Here is a 27,027-nt window from a genome sequence, read left to right as displayed (position 1 = left end):
CAGTTTTATTGAGTTGCAAGCCAGGGTGAGCCCTAACATTAGGCAGTTAAGTGACTGCCTCAGACAACATATGGTATGGGAGGGCAAAGGGATATAGATGTGAGTCCTCACAGACTCTTCTGTAGCACCTAGACTAATTTGCTTTTCTTCAGTGTGGTGGAGGACACTGTCTCAGTGGCACTGTTGAAGCAAGATTAAATTATTACTCTGCTTAGTTTCTCCATGGGAAATAAAAAAGGAGTCATTTTACCCTTGCCTCAGGCAGCAAAATATCTTTAGTTATGTGGGCTCATGCAAAGGACAAGGACATCATCTGCTATCTTAGCTGAATATGCCAGAGATTGAAAAAAGAAGTGCTCTTCTACTTAACAAGAGTTCTTTGCCATCAAAGGAGATTTCCTCCTTGAAGAATGAAACCCTGGTCTTCTATGTGACAAGCAAGAATTCTGGAAATTACATTAATAAGGTTTTAGGGGAAGCACCATGGAAATGAGTGAATTTATTGTTGTGCTAATGAAGGGGGTGAATCAAGCTGTGAGAGTGAGTCAGTGAAAACATTTGCTTCGTCTCTGTACAGGAGCTTGGCAGCTTGCAGTCCATTATGTAAAATTATCATTTCCACAGTTCATTTGTCTGTGTGTATGTGTGTGTTTGGCATAAAATATTACAGCAATAATACAAAATTACACCAGCTTTTTGTGCATGTGTGGGATACAAGCAAATCTGAATTTGAAATGATGCATGTAAAAAGGACAAGGCTTTTTTTGTGAGATCTTTTACAACATTTAGGAAAAATTAGAGGGAAGTGAAGATACAGTGAAGAAGGACAGATGGCAAGAAATATTACTGAAAACGTAATTTGTTAATAGGCAAACACAGAACCAGTGCTAATGAAATATGTGGTCTGGCAACAGCCAAGCATTTCTTTTTTTAAAAAAACAACAACAAGATATTAACACTGATATTTACAGCTGGACTAGAGTCAAACCATTAGGAAGTCCCAGAATGGATATGGGATGGTCCTAACCATAAGATGATTCATACATTTCCCTCTTAATGAGATACCATACGTTTCCAAAGCTCTCTTCACCTATCCTGATGTTATATTCCAACAGCTGATATAGGCACTTACAGCTGGCAGATCTCATTCTGCCCTGTGCTGATACCTCCCAGATGATAACTTATCTCACATTTTTAGCACCCTAACTGCTGACTCTTCAAGCTTCAAGAAGCCTTCCCTTCTCTGATAATATTTTGCTGTCCTGTGCCACATCCCAACTGCAAAGCCCTTAAAGGGTACTAAAAGGGTGTTATGTAATGAATAGAATGTGTGGGTAAGTTGTGCCCCCTCCCCCAAAACACCTCCAAAACTTCACTGCTCAAATTCATCAGCAAATTTTGAAAAGTCCATTTAAAGCAAACATGTTTCCTTGCTTTAAATAGTTTGTCATGGTATTTCACCAGGAAATGGCTGTAAACCATTTAAACCAAATTTCGGTGACAACTGATAGAAACATTTGAAGCAAGCAAAATGTTTGCATCAAATGAGGTATTCTAGATTGCTGCTGAAAAGTCAGTTTTATGATTTGCCGCTTAATTCTTACAGCGCAATTTTCTGCTGAATTTCAGCTGAATTACTGCTGAATTGAGGTGTCACTGATCAACAAGGGAGTAGCTTCATGGAAGGTACTGGACTCTGTGAATTTGATGCCCAGACCTGACACCACATTGAAATGTCAGTGTAGGGACACCCAGATTCAAATCCCTCCCTGCCACCACTCCATGTCTCTCAAGCTAACCTACTACACAAGATAGCTATAAGGATAAAATGGGGATAGAGAGTCCTGTCTTGACCTCTTTGGGAAGAAATAAAGGAATACAAAACAATAAATAAATAAATAAATAAATGGTTTTTATAAAGCTACATAATTTAAAATCACTTTTAAACCCAAATCCATAGATTTCTTCATATTTGGAATAGAAAGAAGTTGATGTTGTTGTTTTTTTAAAAAAATCAGCATGGGAGGAAGTAAAAGTCACCTAGGGCTTTAATTGTGAACTATTAAATGTGTGTGAGTGCATATGGCCTCTTCCTACCAATAAGATGTATTTTAGAAGTCCTTGTGAAAGCTGCTGAGAGCAGAACTGACAGTGACACACTCCCTCTCTTCTAATTCCTTGTCCAGTTCATCCACCAAAGCAACCAAAGCTGTCTCTTTCCCATAGTCCTGAAATTAGATTTACATGGATCAAAATAATCTGTTTTGTCCAGGAATCTCTGTATCTACCATACATTCTATCTACAATACATTCTATTGTTGTTGCTGCATGCCTTCAAGTCATTTCTGGCTTATGGCGACCCTAAGGCACACCTATCATGGGGTTTCTTGGCAAGTTTGCCATTGCCATCCTCTGAGTGTGACTTGCCCAAGGTCACCCAGTGGATTTACATGGCCAAGTGGGGATACAAATATTGGTCTCCAGAGATGTAGTCCAACTCTCAAACCACTACTCCATGCTGGCTTCTACATTCTATTACCTTTCCCCAAAATGGAATATTGATTCATTACAGAGTGTTTCAGGTAAGGTCCCCCCCCCCCAACAAAGACATTACAAAGTCATTAGGCATGTTAGAACCTTGTCTTGTAAGAAGCTATTGATCACTCCCTTCACCCACTCTGATCTTTTCAATAAGCCTAGAACAGCAAGGATATAGCAGATATATAGTGGCTTTAATCTCTTCAGGGATCCTGTCCAAGCTATACAAATAGAAAAATAATCCTAGTTACCAACAGTAAAAATGGGGGGGGGGGGTCTGTTTCAATTCAGTTTTAAGAAATTTACAATTTCATATTGAAGACTGAAAGAATTTCAGATTTAAAATAAGAAGGTTTAAGAGAGAAAAGGTATGACATTTTCTTATCCCTAGCTGGTGTAGTGTAGTGGTCTGAGCATTGGACTAGAACACTGGAGACTAGGGTTTGAATCCTTGCTTGGCCATGGAATCTCACAGGGTGATCTTGGGCAAGTCACCCTCTCTCAACCTCAGAGGAAAGCAAAGGCAAACCTTCACTGAACACATCTTGCCAAGAAACCCCATGATAAGATTCCCATAAACTGGAAATGACTTGAAGGCACACAACAACAAAGCTAAATCTCCACCACCACCATATGGTACACAAGAGATATCACTCATCAACGTTTAAACACTAGAATAAAGATTCCTGCTTTTGCATAACTTCATGAGTTCTGCTTTTGCTTAACTAGTTTTTTGGTTCTCATATCCCTGAGTAGAAGGCAAGATTCTAATATGTAAATATACCCATTTTTAATATGATTTTCCCCCAACTTACCATATGTGTCACTTGACAGATAAATAAATTCCATAACACCCAAGATTCACTTTGCATCTAGAAATGGAAATGCTAAAATTACTTAAAACTTCAAATGCCTAAGCAAATCCTCAAATCATCTGAAAATGTGAGAATATAATAATCCTTCCTACCACTGAGGGCAAAAACAAGATTTTTTTTTTCATACAAAGAAGTGTTTCAGCATTTGAGAGACCCCTGAAGGGAAATTAAGGAGAGTAGCATTTTGATTATTACTCATTGCAAATTGGGATCTTAGGGATTATGCTGGAACTGACACAGCCCACTAATCATTCTAATGGGCCTTATGGTAAAGTCCATTAAAAAAAATTCTGGTAAGGGTAATATTTGCATACAAATAAATGATAGGTCTATAAAGTTCCCCAGAAAATAAGATTATGAACAAAGGTGTAGATATGGTTATGCATATTGTGAGTTTAGTTTCTTTTGCAGGAAGAGATCTGGAGATTTATAGTGAAATCCTCTCCTCTCTAGGACAGCATCATAGGGAATGAGGAGAAAGGTCAGATTTCTCTCTCCAAGACTTGAAAAAGATCCTCTAGTCCAAGAGGCATGGAGAGATAGGGTTTGGATTCAAAGAATCTACTGATCCATGACTATTTCCCTTATTCAATGGGGAAAATACAGTAACTTTGAATTTAGGTAACTAATTTATCTCCCATGATGAGCAAGAGAGAGAAACCATTTTAAGTTGCTAACAATGGAGGAAGGGCAGCAAAAGCCATAGAAATTTGGATGTATCAGGCTCTTCAGATTGTTTAGATATCTTGCACACTACACAATTGTAGCATCTTGATGCACTTTAACTGTAGTGCCTGCATCCAATGGAATTCTGGGATCTGTAGTTTGGTGTGGTACTAAAGCTCTTTGGCATAGATTCTAAATGCCTCATGGAACTACAAATCCTAGGATCCCATAGGATGCAGCAGTGCCACTTAAAATGTTGGTTGTAAATTGCCATCAGGTCAACTTTGATTTATGAATGAAATATCTCCATGCTGTTATCAATAATAATAATAATAATTATCATTATTATTATTATTATTATTATTATTATTATTATTATTATTATTATTACCCCACTGTTCAGCCAAAAGGCTATCAGAGCGGCTTACAAATTGTTTGACATTTCCCTGCCCTCAGGATTACAATCTAAAGAAACAAGACACAAAAGGAGAAGGGAATGGCAGTGAGGAAGGGGAAAAGTCCAGCAGATCTTCTCTCCCTCTGAGGCCTGGACCATGGCAGATGGACTGGAGGGAGGGACCTTCTTCTTACTCTGATTAAGCCTGATGGAGCTGGCCTGTCCTTCTCTCCCTCTCGATGGTGGATGGAGGGAGGGCTTTCTTCTTTCAGGCAAGCCCTGATGGAGCTGGGTTGCCTTTCTCTCCCTGTGGATGATGGTGGATGCAGGGAAGGCTCTTCTTTCAGGCAAGCCCTGATGGAGCTGGGTTGCCTTTCTCTCTCTGGGGATGATGGTGGATGCAGGAAAGGCTCTTCTTTCAGGCAAGCCCTGATGGAGCTGGGTTGCCTTTCTCTCTCTGGGGATGATGGTGGATGCAGGAAAGGCTCTTCTTTCAGGCAAGCCCTGATGGAGCTGGGTTGCCTTTCTCTCTCTGGGGATGATGGTGGATGCAAGGCAAGGCTCTTCTTTCAGGCAAGCCCTGATGGAGCTGGGTTGCCTTTCTCTCCCTGGGGATGATGATGAATGGAGAGAAGGCTTTCTTCTTTTAGACAAGCCCTGATGGAGCTGGGTTGCCTTTCTCTCCCTGGGGATGATGGTGGATGCAGGGCAAGTCTTACTCAGGAGCTCCAAATTCAGGGCTGTGACTTCTTTGACTGAGTGTATCCACTTGTAATGCAGACTTAAAGTGGTATCAAAGTGCTATTATTTTGTAGTGTGAAAGAGACTATTGTCAACTATTGAAAAGCACGATTTAGCTTTATTTACAAATACGCAAGGTGATCATGGGTGCAGACACAGTTTGAACTTTCTTTCAGCTGCTTCTCCATCATATCTCCACAAAGAAGTGCCTCCTGCATTTCTAAATCATGATGCTGTCTTAAACTAGAGATAGACAGGAGGTAGTTACAATGTTTTTGGTCAATCTGACAGTGTTTTAGTGTCTGTCTTATCACTGAAATAGGAATATCATTCAATAGCTCTTGACCAGGTCATCATGCAGCTTAGCTGTCCTGTTAGAAATCCACATCTGTAACAATTCAAATGTAGGTGTATACTTGCAAAATCATGCAGGGAGGGGAGGGGGGAAAGGAGAAAGCTCTGACGCTAAGCTTCCATTTGGCTTCTAGCTCTACCCATCACTATTTTAAAAAAATTATCTCGATCAGGGCCAAAACATGTTAACTAGTAAAAACATACTCTTCAACATTTTGCAGAATAAAAGTGGGATATCTGTCACCAAGCATTGTGCATACTGGGATAATGGATGGACCTAGCAGTCATGCAGGGAGAGTGTGCATCCTTTTCCTGTAAGGTTGATCTGTCTGCTATGGAGGACATGAAACAAAGGCTTTCATCCACTTTGATCTTCACCTTCTCCCTTGTCTTCCTGTTGACTACAAACCTGCCCCCTTTCATTCATATTACAGGCCTAGAAGACATAATAGGAATGCATACACCATCAGATTATACTCCCACTATTACTTTCATAAGCACTAAGGGACTCTGACTCATCAGTATAAGCACATTCATTTTACCTGCTCATCAGCCCAATAAGCAAAAGCTACAACCACATAGGTCAGACTACTGTGGGAACCACTCAAAGTATTATGGCCTGAAAGTTGCCCCAAACATCCCCCATTACATAAGCACTCTGGATTGATGCCAGATAGCTGTTCACATGCATGTCCTGCCGTGCCGTCCATCAGCACGGGCATGAGTTGCTCCCTTTGAGGCCCAAACTAGCAGCTACCCATCGGAGGGTCTATACTGCGACAGCCCCCACCCTCTGGAATGCACTCCCAGAAAAGATCCGACTCTGTTCCACAGTAGAAGCCTTTAAGAGGGCATTAAAACCCACCTCTTTCAAGCAGCTTTCCCTTCCAACTCTGTTTAGATGAGGAAGTCCCCCCCCCCCCCAATAACTGATGGGTTTAATGGTCTGTATATGGCTCAGGTTTTTATGCAATCTGTATGAAAGTGTGATTTGTAATTAATGTAATTTTTACTGTCTTGTACTGTGGCATGTGTCACATAACTGTTGTATTGTAAACCGCTTTGATCTACAGGAAAGGTGGTATATAAATAATTTTTTTATTTATTATTATTTATTATTTAAAAATGACGTTTCCAACATTGGCCACATGTCTGCATGCCTCATTCTGATCATGAAGGGAATGACTCACATCAGCAGTGGCAGCACTGGGTGGCACAGTGGGACATATTGCAAACCACTGCATGGTGTTGCTCTGGAGGGATCTAGATTTTCTGGAAAGATCTGGAGCAAAACCTGAGTTTTTAAAATCTGTTTTAAGGATGGTACATCATCGGAACAGTTTGCACCAGAATCAGGGATTGGGCCTTGCATGATCTGGACTGATTGCCATGAGGATAGTGGGGGCACATTTTATTTGGCCTGTGCAGACATAGCCTATGTGATAAATTGTGCTTCCATTTTAAGGCAAATGTATCATGCAGTTTTCTGGGCAAGATTTGTTCAGAAGGAAATTGTCATTGCCTTCCCCTGAGGCTGCAAGAGTGTGACTTGCTCAAGGTCTGCCTGTGGGCTTCCATGGCTCAAGGGAAATAGAATTCTGGTCTCACAGAGTACTAGTCCAACACTCAAACCAACGCACCATACTAGCCAATTAACTATAAATGTGTTCCTAGATAATTTCTGACTATATGGCTTTTTTTCTTCCATAGTAGCAATAGGGAAGATTAAACATGTAGGGAAGGTCATAGAATGCTAAAAATAAGCAACATATACTTCATGGACAAATACGAGCATTGTTTTCTGTCTTTGTGATTTGGAAGAAAATGATATACACATATATGCTGTTACAGCATGTGTAACTGTTTACAAATGTATGTACAAGTGAAGACATTCTGCCAACACAAGTTTGTTCAAATTTTGCCAGAGAGAAAAAGAAAGAAAAGAAGAAGAGAGGGAAGTAAGGCATGCAACACATACAGATACACACATATTTTGGGCATGACTGCAAATATAGTCGTATTTAAAAAGCACATGCAACAAGAATGCACATATAATGTGATCCATGATAGGATACAAAATCTGTAATGAGATGGTATGCAATACTTTTATTATTTTGGGTTTTGTTTCTGTTTGATTAATTTAATGAATAAAATAAAACAATTTGAGTCCACACTGCAAGATGGAATCAGTAAAGGGAGTATAATTTCATAGTAAATGTAATCTTGGCATTATTCTTATTCTTTTTTAAAAAAAAATATGGTTGTTTGACACAGCTACTGTTTCACACAGGTGCAGACAAACTTCTTTATTTTTCTGTTGTTTTACTCATTTACTAAACCATGAATTAAACTTTATAGATTTTCCATGAGTTACAATCTCAGCACAAGGAATGATTGAAAAGGAGATATATATATATATATATATATATATATATATATATATATATATGCATGCAGTGTACCAGTGAACATGTATGTGGCTGGTTGACTTTGTTCTGCTAGTGAATACCAGATAGTAATGTGTTAGTTTTCTTAGGAGAAAGAAGAAAGGTGGCAATAGGACACCATGTCATTCCCATGTCTCAGCTTGGACAATGAAGTCTATAACATATTTATTATATCCTAGTAATATTGACAATTTATCTCTTTCCATTTCTTGGGGAAATGAAGTCATTTTATTAAATAATGAATTGCTCCATCCCCCCCCCCCCCCACACACACACACATATCAAAACACAAGTAACAGTTAATATTTGTAGATGTGGATTTAGACATTTTAAACCTAAACTGTGATGCGCATCTGGATGCTAAGGAATCATAAATTTGATTTGCAGCTGGCATATAAATCCCTGCCAATTTGCTAATGAACACAGATGCTCTTCAATACTATAATCAAACTGTATTATATATAAAAGGGCTGCCATGGTTTCCTTACAATAGCCATTCAAAATATATTGTGTACATAGGCCTAGGCAATCCAAAAGAGATAAGTACACTTGAAATCTTTTGACTTGACTCAGTGTTGATTGTTTGTTTGTTTTGCGGGGATTATGGTTCATATGATCTGAAATTCATCTTCAAAGTAATGTTGGTTTCGTAAAATGCTGCTGCAGCAGGTAAAATGTATCACCAAGAGACTAGGGGGAAATCGCATGAAGTTGGAATGACTGGGAGGTAGCAAATCTAAACAGCTATTCCGAAACTGGGTCCAAGAATCAGTCACAGATGACTCATTCAGGTTCATTTGAAGCTTCATGCACATTATATGTAGATTAGTGAGAAATATAGGGGATATAGGGTGACTTTTCACTACTTGTAAAATGTGCTCTGGTACTTTGTTTTGTCAATATTTTTTACAGTTTTTTGGGGAAAGGGTAAAATATGTTTTGCAGTGAGAACGAACATGTATCCATTGCCAAAGCAGCCAATGTGACACTCCTTTCTCCAATCCAGCTGAATGCAATTAACCAGCTACAAAAGAATGTGTAGGCACATGTTAATGCCCATCCCCTTGAATGTAGTGGCATGTTGATGGATGATACCCATATTCAGATGCAAATCCAGATGTGGCTCTCATCCATCTGTACTACATTATATTCGGTGGGATTTGACTTCTCTTATACAAAGACTTGTATACCATTCTTGGAAAGTTTACAAAATGTGATATACAAATTATCACTACTCAGAACAACTTTAAAAATAATTGAAACCATGTCTTTAAAAGCTACATTAAATACTTTAAAGATCTAAAAAAATATTTCCCTTCACTTGGCACTTAAGGGATAACAATGTGGGTAACTATTCAATATCATTTTAATTGTTGTGGCTCCATTTTACAGAATGTTGGGATTTGCAGTTAGGTGAGGTATTTAGGATTCTCTGGAAGAAAGCTCCATAGCCTTCATTCAGGGAGCAATCTACAGCTCTGTTACAGAGAACTGAAATTGTTTCACAAAACCACTAATGATAAGACCTTATAACATGGAGTCATGACGGTTAAAATGTATAAGACTATAAGTGTGTAGTGTCTCAGTCCAGTATTCTAAGCATAACACTACAGTCGTCCCTCCATATTCACGGGGGTTAGGAGTGAAGTACCTGTGAGTATGGAAAAATCATGAATAACCCCTCCTCCCATGAGAGGGTCCATGCGGGTCCCCTCTGGACTCCTGCCATGCCTGGAACACCTGATCTACTCATGGCAGGGCTCTGGAGGGGACCTGCGAGGATCTTTCTCCACCCCTGCCATGCCTGTATTGGATGATCCAAGCATGGCAGGGGTCCAGAAGAGACCCGCGGAAGTCTTTCTCCACCCTTGCCATGCCTGGATCACCCAATCCAGGCATCAGCGGGGAGATAGAAGGGGCCATGCGAGTTGTATCTTGACCCCTCTGATGCCTGGATCAAGTATTCCAGACATGGGAGGGGTCAAGAGAGACCTTGTGAATAACCAAATTTGTGTATTCCATGTTCACAAAATAGGTGGGACAACTGTACATTCAATAGTGTTCCACTGCTACTAGCCAGGTAAGGTATCTAAATGAAAGCGAAATGAGCTGTGGAATCAGGGGACAAGGGAGATGGGAAGAAGGTGGATTGGGGAATGTTGAGTAAGATGCTGAGTAGGGTAACATGGGAATCTGTAAGTATATTTAGATAAAGCATTAATCCCCGCTCCAAAAGAATCCCTTATCTCAAAGTCCCAACAGTGCAAGTACTGACAGAATCACTACGTGTTTCAGCTGACCAGTAATAATCAGAAGTCAGCATCTGTATTATATAGTGTGTGTGTGTGTGTGTGTGTGTTCACGCGCGCATATGGGTGCATCTCTTGAACTTGCTTGTCAGCTTATGGTGACCTTATGAATCATATCCTCAAAACAACCATCATGAATGGTACCATGCTGAGTTCCACCTTGAAAATTAAGAACCATTTTTATTTCCTTTTCCCTCTATGTGGGAGGGGACGGTAAAATTCTGTCCCTACAATATGCAGGACTGATACATATAATTGTACTATATCTGAGAAAACCACTATGAATTGATGTATTGTAGAATGTAAAAGATGAAAGATTCTGACATGTATATCAAGGTCTGACAGAGAAGGCATCATGAATCATGATACTGACATGGGACATAGCATTTCCAAGCCTGGTTTTCTCGTACCCAAATCCATGAACTAGGAAATATGATGATTTCCCATGTTCTGAATGATTGTATAAATCCATTCCCAGGGGACTACTCAGAAACGAATGCACTGGCTTTACAGTTTGTAAGGTTCAAATGACATTCAATGTGTTAGATTGAAGCTTGTGATAGCATAATGTTGTTTCACTGCAAGTTCTGCACAGAAATACCTTTAGTTTTATTAATGTATTTTGAAAAACTAGGCCCTCATTTTAACCCTCATTTTTTTAAAAAAAATCCTGCTAGGATGATGTATGATTTATTTAGTTTTAATAACAGGTGGGGGGAGATGAATGAATAATACATGCTTCATTATCTGATACATTTTGGATTACTTAGGGAAGACTCACTGAGAGTTGCCCTCATTTACAGTCCCTGCAATTGTGCCTTGTTTGCCTCTTTAAAAAAGAGTCTGCTGTTTGTCACTCAGCATTATAACTACCAGGCTCTGGAATTAATATGTGCTTAGAAGGCTTGTACCAAATTGAATAGGGAGAATATATTCATTTGAATGATAGAGTTGTAGATAAGGCATTTCCACAGCTCCAATTTATCAGTTTCATTTTGTTTTGAAGAGATGAGCTGAAATTTATCAAAAGACACATTTCCGCCTATCTCCCTTGATGAAGTAAAGATAACCACTCTCTGGATCTTCTTGATACATACTCCAGGAATTGAAGGTGGTGAATACATGCCCACCAACTGTCCCAATTTGGTAGGGACAATCCCAGTTAATCCTCTCCTGTCCCACTTTTTCAGCTATTTTCAAAATGTTTCAGTTTCTCTCTTCTCCACCCACCCACCCCCTTTGTCCTCAGCTCACTTCAGTTGCTATAAAGTAAGTTCAGAATGCAAAAGCAGTTTGCATTCAGTTAACTCGGGGGGGGGGGGGGGTATCTTGTCTTTTTCACTAGACTCAGGCAAAAGCAAACTGCTGCAGCCTCTCCTAGGTTTTATTTCTTCTCATGAATACATTTTGTTATTGCTTGGCCACATGCGTTCTAGGTTTCATCTGTAAAATGTTGTCAAGTATGTGTTTGCCATCCCCTACCCCAAGAAAAAACATGCTGGTTCTATGACATTTTGAAGAAATTAAGATACTTCACTCAATCACCACACACTTCCTGATGTTATACATGATGCATATATTAACTCTGAAGGAGGGATTCCAAGTCCATTTTGGATTTTTGGACTTGGGAGGAAGCTCACAGCCCTGGTGGTGCAAGGGAGCCCTGGTAGCATAGTGATTAGTTGCTGTGGAGGAAAGTCGCCAAGGAAGACAAGACACCAGGTTGTAAGAAAGGCCACAACGTTACTGAACCAAGCAAACAGGGCTAGGGCTGGGCCAGAGCATGAGGTCTGGATCTGGAACATCCACCAACCCCGGGTTGATCGATAAACCGATTTACTTAGTCACAGCCAAGCTTCAGGATGGCATAGGGGCAACAGAAAAGGCCATCTTGAAGACATGCAACCAGACTATTGCATGTTCCTGTTAAGCCCCTAGTCACCGGAAGATGCTGAATCGATGTGGCTCCTGCAATGGCCACACCGCATGCCCTCAGTGCTCCCGTGTTCCAAAGGGACTCCTGATCCAGTGCTATGCATCCCTGGAAACCACACACCCCAGATCTAAGACCTATGCTACCGCCCCCACAAAGTTGTGACATGAAACACCCAAACCTAGAGAGGGAGGATGGGAGAGCTGAGCTGGAATGGCACCCAGGCAGGATGCCACATGGCCTTTTATAGGCCAGGGCCCAGAGGGATGCCAGGAAAGGGAGGAGGCACTGCCTTCCCGGCCCCTCAGCCAATGGTTGTGCCCAAAATGGGCCAGCCAATCGGCAGGCACCCCTGCTCCCCAAAGCATGCTGGGGCTTGGGCAGGCAGTGCAGGCCCGCCGGAAGGCTCCCTCCCCAGCAGCAACAGGGCTGGCCCCAGTACAACAGGGCAGCCCTATATGCCAGTACTGCAGCTACAAGATTGTGAGTTCGATCCCAGGGACTCCAAGGTTGACTTAGCTTTTCATCCTTTCATAGGTCAGTAAAATGAGTACCAAGCTTGTTGGGGGCATTGGCTTAGACATTGTAAACCACTTAGAGAGTACCCAGTTCACTAATAAGTGATATAGAAATGTACATGCTATTGCTATTGCTATCTGCAGATCAGACATGATCTATAGGTTTTGTGATTACTAGCCAAAAAAATACACATCTGTGCTTTGATATAAATCATCTGGGCTGAAATCTGGAAAAGTTTATATGTGTATAAACTTGATATACATGGCAAACCCAGCATACATTTATTTGGCAGAAGTGGGAATAATCTTAACTCAGAAAATGAAATGATGCAGTAATTTCAAAGCAAACCAAATCTCTTTCATAGTCATTAGAGAATATTAAAACTGAGAAAAGTTCACCGCTACACATACAAACAATAGAGGCCTCCTTAATGACATTCTCTGAAAATGTAATTTCCCCTGGTTTGTGTTTCCACCCTTTACTTTAGAGGGTTTAGATAATAGCTATTTTAAAAATAAATAAATAAAAGATTTTGCTTTTGTGTCCCTGATACATATCATCTAATAAAACTGTTCTTTGGGCAAAAAATGGACTATGTGAGATGGCAGACTGATCCAGACCATTTGATTTCTTTTACCTTTATTGGTTTCTAGATAACCTTAGAAATGAAAACTCACCATGTAAATATATTAACTGTTCTGTTGACACAAAATGTTTTTCTGCCCAAGAATGGCTTCAAGAACTGATTAGCTGAACTAGTTAACTGTTTGTAATAGGAGTGAGTTAGTGATAGAAATCACTGGCCTTTACTCTTTTTTTACATGCAGATCTCATTTCCCTCTCCCCTAACTGCCTGTGCTACTCCTTCTGGTGCTAGTCATCCTCTCTCTTCCAGCTGACATCATCATCCTCCCCACCTCTCTATCAATATCTTGATTCAGTTCTCCAGCCTTGGAAGTATTTTTTTTTTTTTGCAAGACTGATGAGCAATTACATATAGTCATTAATGAGACCTCCAAAAATTGCACCCCAGCCAACTCTTTGTGATAGAAAACTGAAGGAGGAGGAGGAAACTGGGGCCAAACTTGAGTAGCCCATGAGAGATCTACAATGGATATTCTGCTTCTGCTGTTACCAGCCCTGATCCTGAAAAGGGAGAAGTGGAATACAAATGCAATTATTATTATTATCATCATCATCATCACCACCACCACCACCACCACAACCACCACCACCACCAATTCTTTAAAGCTAAAAGATAACTGGAAGATTGGGTGGGGTCAGAGTTTTCTTGAACAGAATGTTTTGACTTTCCCCTTCATGACAATTTCCCAACATACGCTGAAAGCCACACAGGGAGAAGGGGTAGCACATCCCATAGGGAACAATGGGGCACATGCCCATGCACACCACCATGCTGCCACGCCACCATGTGCACAAGCCTCATTCATTTAAATGGGGCTTGAGCATAGGCGGAATTGCTTTACGCAGGGGAATCTGGAATGGATCCCCCGCGTAAAGTAAGGGCAAACTGTATATTTCTTCCTAACTGGTAATTTGTACTATATTTGTAGGGAATATAGCTAGATGCCTCCTTTTCTACCACCCCCAACCACCCTTATTGCAGACAGCCTTGGGGCAAAGATTTAGATTTGGAAAATGGCAGAGGAAAAGGCCTAACCTTTCTTACTATCTTGTTGTTGTTGTGTGCCTTCAAGTCATTTCTGACTTATGGCAACCCTAAGATGAACCTATCATGAGTTTTTCTTGTCAAGATTTGTTCAGAGGAGGTTTACCATTGCCATCATCTGAGGCTGAGAGAATGTGACTTGCTCAGGGTCACCCAGTTGGTTTCATGGTCGAGCTGGGAATTGAACCGTGGTCTCCAGAGTTGTAGTGCAGCACTCAAACCACTATGCCACACTGGCTTTTACTATCTTACCTTGGCATAATTCTCCCACATCCCTGACTTTTCAGAGTGTGGTTCCTTACCTTAGGTTATTTTTTTAATTGGACTGAATGGTAAAATTTCTCTAACATCATGAATAATTCATCACTATCCCTAGATTTTTCACATTTCAGAAGAACATCTTGCATTTCATTGTCCAGCTAAATACTGTATTGCTTTTAAAGTTAAACTTGAACACAAACATAGCAGTCATTCTGGTATTAATACATGATATGACAAATGCACGCTAAGAATTGTAGATACCTTTGGAAAACTCCCTGCAGTATATGTTTCCAGTCCACTGGAGAATTAGAACTGCAGAATACCACTTATGGCTATTAGAATACACACTTTAGACAATTAATATGTCTAATTTAGACAGAGTCAGCCCTCTTTGAGAAAGGTCTCTCATCTATGCTGTTATGATCAGTCAGAGTCAAGCTTAAACTAAATACTACTGCACACCCATGCTGAAGATACACATAGCAAGGGGAAATGAAAAACACAATAGGTTGCTCACAATTATCAGTAGCTACCAGAAAACCAGTTAAATATTTGGCATTACTGTGAAAAGCTCGTATGCTGCCCCCAACTTTTAACACCTCCCATAGTTGAATAAGGTACAGTATTGCTTGTGAGAGCCAGCATGGTGTAGTGGTTTGTACTGCAACTCTGGAGACCAGGGTATGAATCCCAGTTAAGCATGGAGACCCTGTGGGTGACCTTAGGCAAGCCAGTCTCTCTCAACCTCAGACAAAGACAAAGGCAAATCTTGCCAAGAAAACCCCATGATAGGTTCATCTTAGGGTTGTCTAAGGACTTGACGGTGTGCAAAAACAAATCTCTTGGCTTGTTTATATTACTTTGATGTTTAGTATTTAGAACATGTTTACTGTTTCTCACTTACACTATAGAGAAGGAACATGAAGCCCCTAACCCCAGGTGGTTTTTGATGTCCATGCTGGTTGGCTTCCATTTAATTTCTGGCTACAAAAAAGGGGCGTGCTCTTCTTTGCCTAGATCTGAGCATCAGCTATGGACTCTTAAGGTCCTGTGGAAGGCCAATGCAGTTCCCTAAACCTGGCAGTTGCCCACATGTTCCATAGAACCTCTGCCTCTGGTTACTTTGACCAGAGGCAGAGTAACCCAACTCAGCATGGTCCACGAAAAGGGAATATGAGGAAGGCCAAAGTCCCCACTCCTTCCCTAAAGAACAATAATTAAAAAACCAACCTAATTTACCTGTAAAAATATTTTGTATTGTCACATTCTATGTTGTCATAAAATATTTTCAACCAAACTTCTGTTTATACCTACAGTTCTTCTAAATGCTCCTAGCTATTTTAACATGGAACACCTGCATAGTATTTTTTATAAAGTTTGTTTAAACCCATTAGTTATTATGTCCTTCTATTAATTATTTTATGCATTTACAATAGAGCTCAGTTAGCAGCTTGGTAAAATGAAGACAGAGAAAAAGAACAATGAAGAACGTGAATCTAATCAATCTTCACCCTGTGACCTTTGCATGCTTTGCAGAACCATTAGATGAACTGAAGATCAGGAGCCACAGCACTGAGCCACTACCAAAGCTGGAAAACAAAGAAAGAGGAAGTCACCATGGGACATCTTCTTCCAGAGAGCCAATAAAAGCTCAGGAATGGGATGGGACACCAGGACCGCCACTTGTGTCTAGCAGACTTGGAAGGTCTTCTGTTAGTCCAACCATGTTGGCGGGAAGTAATAGTTCGGGTAAGTGGAAATGCAAAATATCAGAATAACTGTGCAATTGCTGTCTTGTTAGATCAGATGTCATGCCTCATCTGGCACAATGCTGAGTCTTTAACAATACCACACTCTGGATATGGCAAGGCAAGAATGGTGGCCTCCACTTCTTATAGGTCATCTTCTTAAAATTAAGAGAACAATATAGTCAAAATATTAAAGTCCCTGCCTTTACAGTCTCCCCTACTCTGGTGTGTTTCTGTGAATTCATTAGGTCTTGGAAGAGAAACAGCTTCTTGTTGATTGTGGAAAGGCCAAGCCCTGAACACAGCTAAGCAGAAAGCCCTTCATATTTTAGAAGGATCACCTCTTACTGGAGATCTTCATTAAAACTCTTTATAACATATGGATGGGCTTTATACTAGTTCAGTATAGTGATGAATTCCCACATTATTTGTCTGTTTCCATCTTAATATTGATATTAGATTATTCCATGTGTGTATTCTGAGTTTCTTGCCTTTTTATAACATGATGGTGATTAGAAACTAGAATCTACACATACAGGGTACACGCACAGGGTACTTGATTTTGATTGGTATAGCAGATAATTGTGCTATCCATAGATCATCTCATTCAGCCAAGGTAGCATAACTGATACAGAGTGTGAGGTGAGTAGTAACAAGGATGCTTCTTTCTGTTGTCTTTTTAATGCTTGAGAATCAAACTGGTACAGTGGTCCCCCGGGTTACGAAATTAATTCGTTCCGCTGCCCTTTTCGTAACCCGGAAGACTTTCGCAAGCCGAATTGCCATAGGCGCTAATGGGGAAAAGCCGCGATTTGGTGCGAAATAGCGCCGAAAAGCACCAAAAGTTTTTTCGTAACCCGAAAAAACTTTCGTAACGCGGAACAGTTTTTTTAAATAATTTTTTTTCGTAACCCGGGAATTTCGTAAGGCGGCGCATTCGTATCCCGGGGTACCACTGTACTTTTGACAGTAAAGAGAAGTAGTTTTAATGCCCTGAATGCTTTAATTAAGCTGGGTGAATTAGGTTCTTGTCAGTGGAGAACAGGCTTTTCTCCAGCAAACATATAACCGAGTTAGCAATCTGCATGAAAAATTTGGTTTGATTCAAATTAACTGCACACATGCAAGTCCATTCATTTTTTTTTCTACATAAGTTGTACCTTGGTACCCAATCATGTGAGAGCCAGCATGGTATAGTGTTTTGAGTATTGGACTATGACTCTGGAGATAGGGTTTAATTCCTCACTTGAGCATAAAAACTGACTGGGTGACCTTGGGCAAGTCACGATTTCTCAGCCTCAGAGGATGGCAATGGCAAACCCTCCCAGAAGAAACTTGCCAAGAAAACCCCTCCATAGGGTTGCCTTAGAGTTGCCATAAGTCAAAAATGACTTGGAAGCACACAATAACAACCCAGTCATGTAGTGAAACAGTGTGGGTGTGTGAAGAAAGCCCTTGCGATTTCTGCAGGTGTGACTATGGGAAAATGTACAACTATCATCATGGAAATGCTGTTGAAAGACTGCTGCTTCACAGTTACTTTATTTTTTATTTATTTATTTACTTGTCTGTAAAAAAATTGAACTGGAAAATGCCCTTGAATAGTTAATATCAGCAGCAGCAGTAAGAACAACAATGATAACAGAACAATCAAAACAAGTTGATTTCTATTGTAAAACATTAAAGACATTCAGATGTTTAATAGTGAGCAAAAAGATTGGTAACAAAAGCAACACATTAAAAATTAAATGATAGAAAGTCTCCACCTAGCATCTAAATGTATATTATGAGAATGCCAGGCAGATTGTCTAAGGTCATTACAGAGTAGGCTCTTTCCCTTGTAGCAACCCTTTAAACCATTGTGGACAATAGAACCCAGAGGAGAGCCTCTTTAATCAGGCAAAAACATGTTTCCTTGCCAACAAAACTCACCAGTCTTGGAAATTAGCTATAGGCTAGTGACAATAACCCCCAAATCCCTGATTTCCTCTCCTTCCAACCCAGCCCCTCAAACCTTTGATTTCACCCAGCTCCTGGTCTCCAGATCTATTTTCCACTACCCAGCTGGGACAGCAACAGTAATCATAGTAGCCCGGTCACTAGAAGGAAAGGTTGGAGAATTCTGCTCTTTCCAGTATTCTCTTAGTATAATAACAAAAAGTATTAGCAGAACTCTCTGCTTTCTTTTTCTTCTTTTCTGACTGGAATACCCCTTTTGTTGCCTCAGCCTGTTCCATGTTTAATGAAGACTAAGGAGTGGGTCTGAGTGTGAGCAGAGGGTGGGAGTGAATAAGTTAAAACAGTGGTTCTGAACTGTTGTCCTCCTGATTTGGATTAAAACTCCCACAATCTCTCATCATTGGCCATGCTGACGGGGTTTTAGGGGTGTTCAAGTCTAAAGTATCTGAATGGCTAAAATATTGTAGGCCAGTTAGTTGGAGGATTTGTCGGAATGGGGAATGTTTATTAATTGGGAATTGGTCTGAAAATGTATTGAACTCTTCCCCTGATTTTAGGACAGGAGGAGTGAAATATAGAACAAGGCCTCGGTATCTTTAATAGAGCTTTTGAAGAGAGAATTTCAGCAAGTTTGCTTGCATTCAGTTCCATCTTCTACACAACCATTAAACACAGCAATTATGCAAACAACACCTGCTGAAATTCTGTCTTCTAAACAACAATTAAAGGTACAAGAGCTGTGTCCTATATTTCACTTGGCAACCCTAGTGGAAAGAGGAAGCTTACTTGTCTTTACAATCAGGTATCCATCTGTATGATTGCATGGTGGAACTAAGCAAGATTTGCATCTAAACTAGTGTAGTTAAGTGGAAAGCCTGGGTTTGGATCTCTATTCAGGCATAAAATAAAGTAAAGGTCTAAATACAATTGCTACTCGCAAACAGACTAATTCAATCAGTGGGATTAACATAAGTGTTGACTTATTTAGGAGTACATTCAGTGGGTCTGCTTTAGTGGACAATAGCAATTGCATTTAGGCTTAAATGTTGTGGGAAGACCCATATATTTTGTCCAGAGCTCTTTACAGAGGCAGATGGATACAAATGTAGGAAGTTGTGTGAGGTGCTCTCATTGGTTACACATTATTATAGAGAAATCAGCAGGTATTCAAATGAGACATAAATGAGAGTATTCTTTTCTTGATCTCTGCTGGAAATTCTAGTCAGTGAGAGAATAGTAATATGTGAGCTCTCTTCAGCCGGTTCCTAAAATCAGCTTTAAACAGGAGCTTGAATATCTTCTGAGTTGTGATCTAAAAAATTTTTTTTCCAGGCTCTACTTTGAACATTCCCTTTAGTTTGAAACAGGAATGTTTAAAAAGCCTAGCTGATTTGAGGATGTCATCAGTCTTCCTCAAGAAAAAAAGGGGGGAGCTATATCTTGGGAAAGTGGAGTGATAATGTGGTTTAATTTATTTTCACACAAGAGAGACCTTGCAAAGACTCTCTTTAGCAGGATATTTCCTGTTGGTATCATAGAGTAGAAGTTTTATTCTCTGCAAAATGGGTCCAGAATTTTTAATTTTGCATTTTGAGAGATCCCTTCTTGGATAGGGGAGATTCCAATGAAGATTCCAATGAAGGATTACAGCAGTATTCTCACTGGTAGCTGGCAGTGTTCATGTAAGTAGGATAGCAAATCCACTTTGAGCTGGAGTAGGAATTTAGAAGAACTATCAATGATGCTCAACCTGAATAAGTTTCTACTAAAATTCAGTATATTCAATGCCCCATTGATATGGAAGCCACCAGTCACCACTGAGTATTATTGCAGTAAGAACATACAGTTTCCCAGCTTCTCAGAGCACACTTGTATCAGGGCTGGAGAACATGATAGCATTTGTGTTCCACAGAGTGAAACAAAATAGGTAAGACAATCTACCTTTTGTGTTGAACCAAATTCTTTTGTTTGTTATATAGTGCTACTCCTGTGCTGGTCCCAGAACACCAGAGACAAAATAGGTAAGGTGATGCATCTTGCTAAAGCGATTTCTACCTAAATTAGAAGACTGAAAGCTTACACACACTCATCAATGGAAACTGATCCAGTAACAGGTAAGTGTCTTTCTTACATTGTGTATCAGTTCTGTTGCTGAGTGTGTATAAGCTCCCCCACCCCTGTAAGGCCCTTCTTGAATGAGACAGTTACTAGAACAGAATGCAAAGTAACATGAGTCTTAAATCTGCATTTTGCAATAGCAAGTTAAATTCAAGTTAAAATTAATGAGGCCACAATCCAACACCCAATGCAATTTCCTTTCAACTATGCATTGTTCTCAGGTGCCCCTAATTTCAGGTGCCCCTAACTCTGGGTAAAATGTGCTAGAATACTAAAACACAGAGAATGGGATTTAAAATTACTAGAAATCTTATCTGTTTCAGATACTGATACATTTAAGTGCTATCATCTGGATAAAGGAGGATATCATGCACATACAGGGAGCAGAGCTCATGACTATTTATTTATTTATCCATCCATCCATCCGTTTATTTATTTGATAATAAAGCTTGTCTTTGTTGGTTGGATTTTAGAAATGCACGCAAGCAAAAAGTGTTTTGTTAGTAGAACACATTGGAGGAGCAGCATAGAACAAGTTTAAAGAAGAATAATTTTGGAGCTAACCTTTTTTCTTAAAGAGGCTGCCATCAGGGGCTCTTTCACACTAAACGATTGTAGCACTATATTCTACTTTATGAGATCCAGCATGGTATTGTGGTTTGACAATGGAACTACACCTCTGGAGACCAGGGTTCAAATCCATGCTCAGCCATGGAAATCCACTGGGAGACATTGGGCAAGTTACTCTCTCTCAGCCTTAGAGGAAGGAGAAGGCAAACCCCCACAGAACAAATATTGCCTAGAAAACCCCATGACAGGGTCACCTTAGGGTTGCTGTAAGTTAGAAATAACTTGAAGGCACACAACAATAATATTCCACTTTAACTGCTGTCCTATGGAATCCTGGGATATGTAGTTTAGGAAGGGGCATTTAGGATTCTCAGCCAGAGTCCTCCAAAGTACAGACCCCAGGATTCTGTTGTAATGGTGGTTAAATGGGAATCATAATGCTGTGATCAGATAGTGTGCAGGGGCTCCAAGTGTTTGCTGCTCTCGTCATAAGAAGAATAGACAGCTATGCAAAGCCTGGGAGCCTATTTTCTCTCCCTGAGATTTTGCAGGGACTACACAAACTGCCAAAAAATCACCAAAAAAGGGGGGCAGGGAGAGAAACAAGTAATCAAATGGTTTTTTTCATGCTAAATGGCATATAATTAAATACTCAGAAGATGAACTGCTCCACCAGAAGGCTTCTAAGAAAAACAATTCAACCTCCTGTTTGGGCCCCCCAAAAGAGACAGTCTTGGGGAGTCTGGAGGGGCTGAGGGTTGTGGGCTGCAAAAACAGCACACAGCTGCAGGATCACATTTTGACCACCTCTCCCTCATATAAATAAAAGACTGATCCTGAGTTCAAAAAAGCTATATGTATCATCTTTTTTTCTAAAGACAAAATATAAAGAACCAAATGTACAGAAGATCAATGATAGTGATATCTGTAGCGGGTTACTCCAAACCCACGAACCCAAAGGCCCGTGGCCTGCCAGAGGACAAGCAGAGTCAAGGAGACTGATCTGGCTAGAATAAAAATGCTTTATTTTCTGCGCAGGGCAGCAGCACACCAAAGTAGGCGTCACCAAGGCTGCAGCACTGATGGCTTCTTGCCACCCCCCTTTTATGCCCTTCGCAGAGGGCTGTTTTCTAAAGAACAAGCGATTGGTTGCGTTCACTGTTCACTCAATGGTCCTGTATTTTCTTCTTGGCATTACATCTGCTTGGAGCCTGGAATATACAGAGATAGCTAGCTACTGCAAAAGAGATACTTAGCTGAGCTAGCTAAACTCCTCAAGGCCACTTGCTAAACACAGGCCATTGTATTCAGAGTTTTCTACAGAAAGGAGGGGGTGATAAGTGAGTACGTGCCGCAGTAAAAAAGGGTAGGGGGCCATCATAGCCCATGCACTTTACTCTGAGGCTCATTCTATAAGCCTTCTGCAACCACTGATTCTTTTGCAAAGCTTTGTACAGAAAGCAAGAAAGCATTATTATGTCCCTCTCAATATCTATCAACACAAGGGAGGCTTTGTCATTAGGCAGAATAAGGCAACTGCCTCACGTAGGACATTTGGGGGGCAGTAGTCCCCAGCTGTTCTATCTGAGTCCCCTACCACCATCATTCTACTGTCATGGAGGACAGAGATGGAGCATGCACAACACCCATTAAATAAGCCTGCTGCTTTTGGGAGTGGTGGAGGCTACTATCCCTGTGCTTGTCAGGAATAAGTTTCCGTGGTCAGTCCACTCGATTTCTTTACATGGAATAATGGGAGAGAGTATCACCTTTTTCTTTTGTCCCAGTTAGCCAGACCAGGCCCTAGATTTGGGATACAGATGATAGGACCTTATTATCTAGTTTGGAACTGTAAATTAGATAAAATTCAGCATGTGCAACTGCAAAGCATTTCTTAGGGGAAACTGCCCCAAAATAAATGAAAACACTGTGGTAGGTTTTGGCATTTTTCACCATAGGACAGCCATATCTTTGCAGTTCCCCCTGCCTGCTGCATGGAGGGATAGCTGAGCATTGTAACAACTCAGCAGTAAACAGCTGGTGCTAGTGTTGCACAGCAGGACACAGGGCATTCATACTGGTCCTCTTGTTATCTGCAACATGAAAACAGAGGGCACACGTTCATACTCCTTCCAAATCCTCTTCCACTGCAAGGCACAGCTGTCCACTGCTGTGGTGTAACTACCTAAGGGACAAAATGAGGGCACTACCCACAATAGGAATACTGCCTCCCAACAAAATTGCCTTTCAGTTCTCAAATTTCTAGCATTGTAGAGAGTGAGACATTAAAAAACTTTCCCACTTAGAACTTGTATATTTTCTATGTTTAAATTCCACTGGTAACTTTACCAGCCGCTTTTCTTTGCATGTGTAAACTGTATTTCTCCATGTTCAAGTGAAGTATTATCTGACTTGCAGTGCTAGAAATTTGGAGAGTGAAGGGAAATTTAAAGCAGAATTCTTATTTGGGGAGTAGTGCCCTCATTCCTGCCTCACCCTACACACACAGTTAATTGTGGCACAGGAGTTGGCTCATCTGAACCCTCTTTTGTGGAATCCGCTTGTAAAACTGGTTAATCCCATTCAGTAGGTTAAATTGTTACCAAGTATATATCGCAATAATCTACCATAACTTTGTAAGTAAATGTATTGCTCTCTGAGTTTGTAAATATTCAGGTGACTTTGAATAGGGTTCATTATTATGTTTCCTAGCTTTCCGTGTCATTCCCCTATCTCTTGGAAAAAAATTCAGAGCCATTTCTCATCCTCAGGGGTTCCAGGCATCTCCCATCAGAGGGCTTTTTAGAGGAATAGCTGTCAATGGTTTTTACACACAGCAGCCTTGAAAACATGCCATCACTGTTTCAGTGAACAACCACAGGGGGTCTGCAAAATGTGAAGCTTCCTCCAACTTCATTCTGAATGTTTGCAAGAGCATTTTCCAGAAGGCTGTCTCCTTTGGGATATTGTACTGCCATCTACTGGTGGAAAGGTGTACCACATCATGCTTTAAGAAATTACACCTTCTGCTATTTCTTTGGGATTTTATTTAATTTCCTAACAGCACAGAAACCTGATGCTTTCCAAAATCATTAGTAGCTGAGCAGAAAAATGTTGTGAATAGAACAGCTTCCTACCTAATAAAGGCTCTTTGGATTACATAGGAATGATTTTAATACGTTTTTGAGGTATTACCATTGCCAAGAAAAGGATGCTTGAGGTGTTGGCTCAGTTCACCCCTGCAGTTCTCGCACAAAGAGAAAAAAATAGGCTTTTCTTTAAAAATCCAGAAATAATTCTTTGCACTCATGTCCTGCCCTGTTGCCTACAGATTTCGTTTTCTATCTGTTAAGCGTGTTGCCAGAGTGAAAACTGGAGAGGGCTCCAGAACCTTTAATGATTGTTTACCAGGTGTGGCTTGTGATAGGTAACAAGCAACACCTGCTGAAATTCCCTTTTCTACACAATTATTAAAGATACATGAACCCTCTCCAGTTTTCACCTTGGCAATTCTGTCCTGTCTTTGCCCAGAGAGACAATCCAAAGATGCATGATGTTCAAATTAGCTAATAGACCATGTCAGCTATTGCAGAATGAATTGTTCCTAAAGAGGGCCCAGTACTGAACTTTGTGGTATCTTGGATAAGAATTTAAATCTGTTCCCTTATTTTAATTCCCTGTTTCCTTTTCCAGAGAGCTGTTACCAGCACTTGGCATCCCAGGAGCTCTTGACCAACCCCCAATTAGAAACAAATACATTCCAACATGCTGAGCAGTGCTAGGTGACAAGATCTAGCTATTGTATGACGGTCCCACAATGCCCCTGATGTAGTTTCATTCTGGGGCTTTCTGGGAATTGTAAATAACAGCTAGATGGTATCATCTGTTTTGTCTTGCACTGCTGCTGCTTTCAGTGTCATGGGGGCACAAAGGTGACAAAGGAGGAAGTCCATCACCATCATTTTGCCCAGAGTATATAGCCTGCAGTCAGCCCTCCGACCATCTATTTCCCCTGATGCTCACTCTGTTTCCTCAATACCTATTGCCATTTTTACATCTGTATACTGCAGGTGACTGACTTATAGGTACTAAATATGTAGGATTTATAAAGAGGGTTTCCAAAATGTAGGGCCACAGAGAGGCATTGCTTTATGTGCTGATTATGGGAAACTGCATAACTACTGTACAACATGCTGTTGTATGTTAGCCCAGAAGCTGTTAGCCCACAGTGTTGGGCACTGAGGTTGAAAGAGCCACTACTGTCACACCTTCACATTCCATTATTCAAAATAAGAGTGGAATAGACACCTTCTTTCTGTTTACTGATTAAGTAACTGGAGTAACTGGAGAGGTTATTCTATATAGGCCAGAGAAGTCCTGCTGTCATCATGTTGCCTGAAGATTCTGAAAGTTGTAGGAAAAAAATCACTTTCACATACTTTGGTACAGACCCAGGCTTCCTATCAATATTGTGACCCAGTGGTAGAATTCAAATAGCCATGTTAGTCTGTAAAATCAGTATGTAGAGAGATCTTGTAGCACCTTTGAGACTAATTGAAAGAAAGAAGTAGGCAGCATGAGCTTTCCTAAAGTCTACAAAATCTCATCCTGTCAACTTCTTTCTTTTAGTTAGTCTCAAAGATGCTATAGGATCTTTTTACATACTCATTATGACCAGGAGATTAAAAATATCAATTTTGTAATGGCCTTGAACAGATGATAGGATGCTCAGTGAAATTTTGATTTGGGGAAGAATGCTTCTTTCTTGACCTCCCCCCACATTTGTTGGAAAGAGCTTACAGAGATGACAGATTGTCAGCTGAACAGATGAGATTGCCCACCTGGCACAGAGGGGTCTTGAAATCTTGGCTGTTGCCACCCTCTGCTGGCAAGACCAAGGTTCTGCTCTTGTATCTGAGGAAACATTAGAGCAGTTTCTTGTCCGCTTAATAACTGCTTTTCTCTCAATGAGATGGATCCTTTTCAGAGGGGTTGCCATTTAGAGATGATGCTGGGTTGCAATGTAAGGCACTAGGCTCAATTGATATTCTGAATAGATTTCCAGTGGATTTTAGGCAACTCACTGAAAAATTCTGTTCCTGTTCAAGTGTCTGTTTCAGAGTGACAAGAGAACAATCTTAAGTCTGCATGTAACTTACACACAAAACAAAGCAGAATAAATGAACAGGTATGGGAAAACACATGTTGGGACAACCACATGTCTTTCACTGCTTGTGGGAAATACATGCTAAGCCTATCATCTCTTTTGATCCTCTCAAAAACAGACAGGACTGATAGCCATGATGCTTGATGTGGCTGGGAGGAGGCAAGGGAAAATGGAGGTGTGACTTTTGTGGACAATGGATAATAGTCATATCCAGCTGAGAGTGGCAGAAATGAAGTTTTACATGCAACTCATTGTGCAAGTGATTCAGCATTAATGTCATCTGAGAGCCTTTACACATTGTAAAATGTTGTTGGCTAGCAGTGAGTCAGCTATGCACAATGACCATTAAACCACATATGTAGTACTACATTGTTATTTAGTATAGGGATTGAATAACTCAAGCAGAATGTAACTCTGTTTGTGGCTACTCCCATTACAGCTATAGCATTTTAGTACCTCTTAGCAGTGAACTAGCACTTCATAAGCAGTTTACAACATGTAAGCCAATTGCCCTCAACAAGCTGGGTACTCATTTTACTGACATAAAAAAGGATGGAAGGCTGAGTGGACCTTGGACTTTCCCTGGGATTGAACTTGTCGCTGCAGTACTGGCGTTTAACCACTGCATCACCAGGGCTCCCACTACATTGCACTAATAAAAGATCTCCATTTTTGACTGCTTAGAACCAGTAGATTCTGTCTGCTTTCCCTTGTGACTGCTGTACAAACCTGGAA

General features: G+C 40.5%; 1 protein-coding gene across 3 annotated transcripts in view; it reads left to right on the top strand.

The window, feature by feature from the left end:
• Positions 1-27,027, top strand: part of LOC149318193 (neuronal tyrosine-phosphorylated phosphoinositide-3-kinase adapter 2-like) — a 221,237-nt gene that overhangs the window by 148,435 nt on the left and 45,775 nt on the right. For all 3 annotated transcript variants that reach the window (XM_089509208.1, XM_089509207.1, XM_089509206.1), the window contains exons 5-6: positions 16,267-16,479; positions 20,417-20,458. In XM_089509208.1, the coding sequence (XP_089365334.1) occupies positions 16,267-16,479; positions 20,417-20,458 (255 nt within the window). The remainder of the gene's footprint in view (positions 1-16,266; positions 16,480-20,416; positions 20,459-27,027) is intronic.

The sequence above is a fragment of the Sceloporus occidentalis genome, unplaced genomic scaffold (genome assembly GCF_023333645.1).
Source record: "Sceloporus occidentalis isolate IW3139 unplaced genomic scaffold, rSceOcc1.0.p SCAF_2, whole genome shotgun sequence".
Lineage (NCBI taxonomy): Eukaryota > Metazoa > Chordata > Lepidosauria > Squamata > Phrynosomatidae > Sceloporus > Sceloporus occidentalis.
The sequence above is the reverse complement of the archived record's forward strand: the minus strand, read 5'-3'. Positions and strand labels throughout refer to the sequence as shown.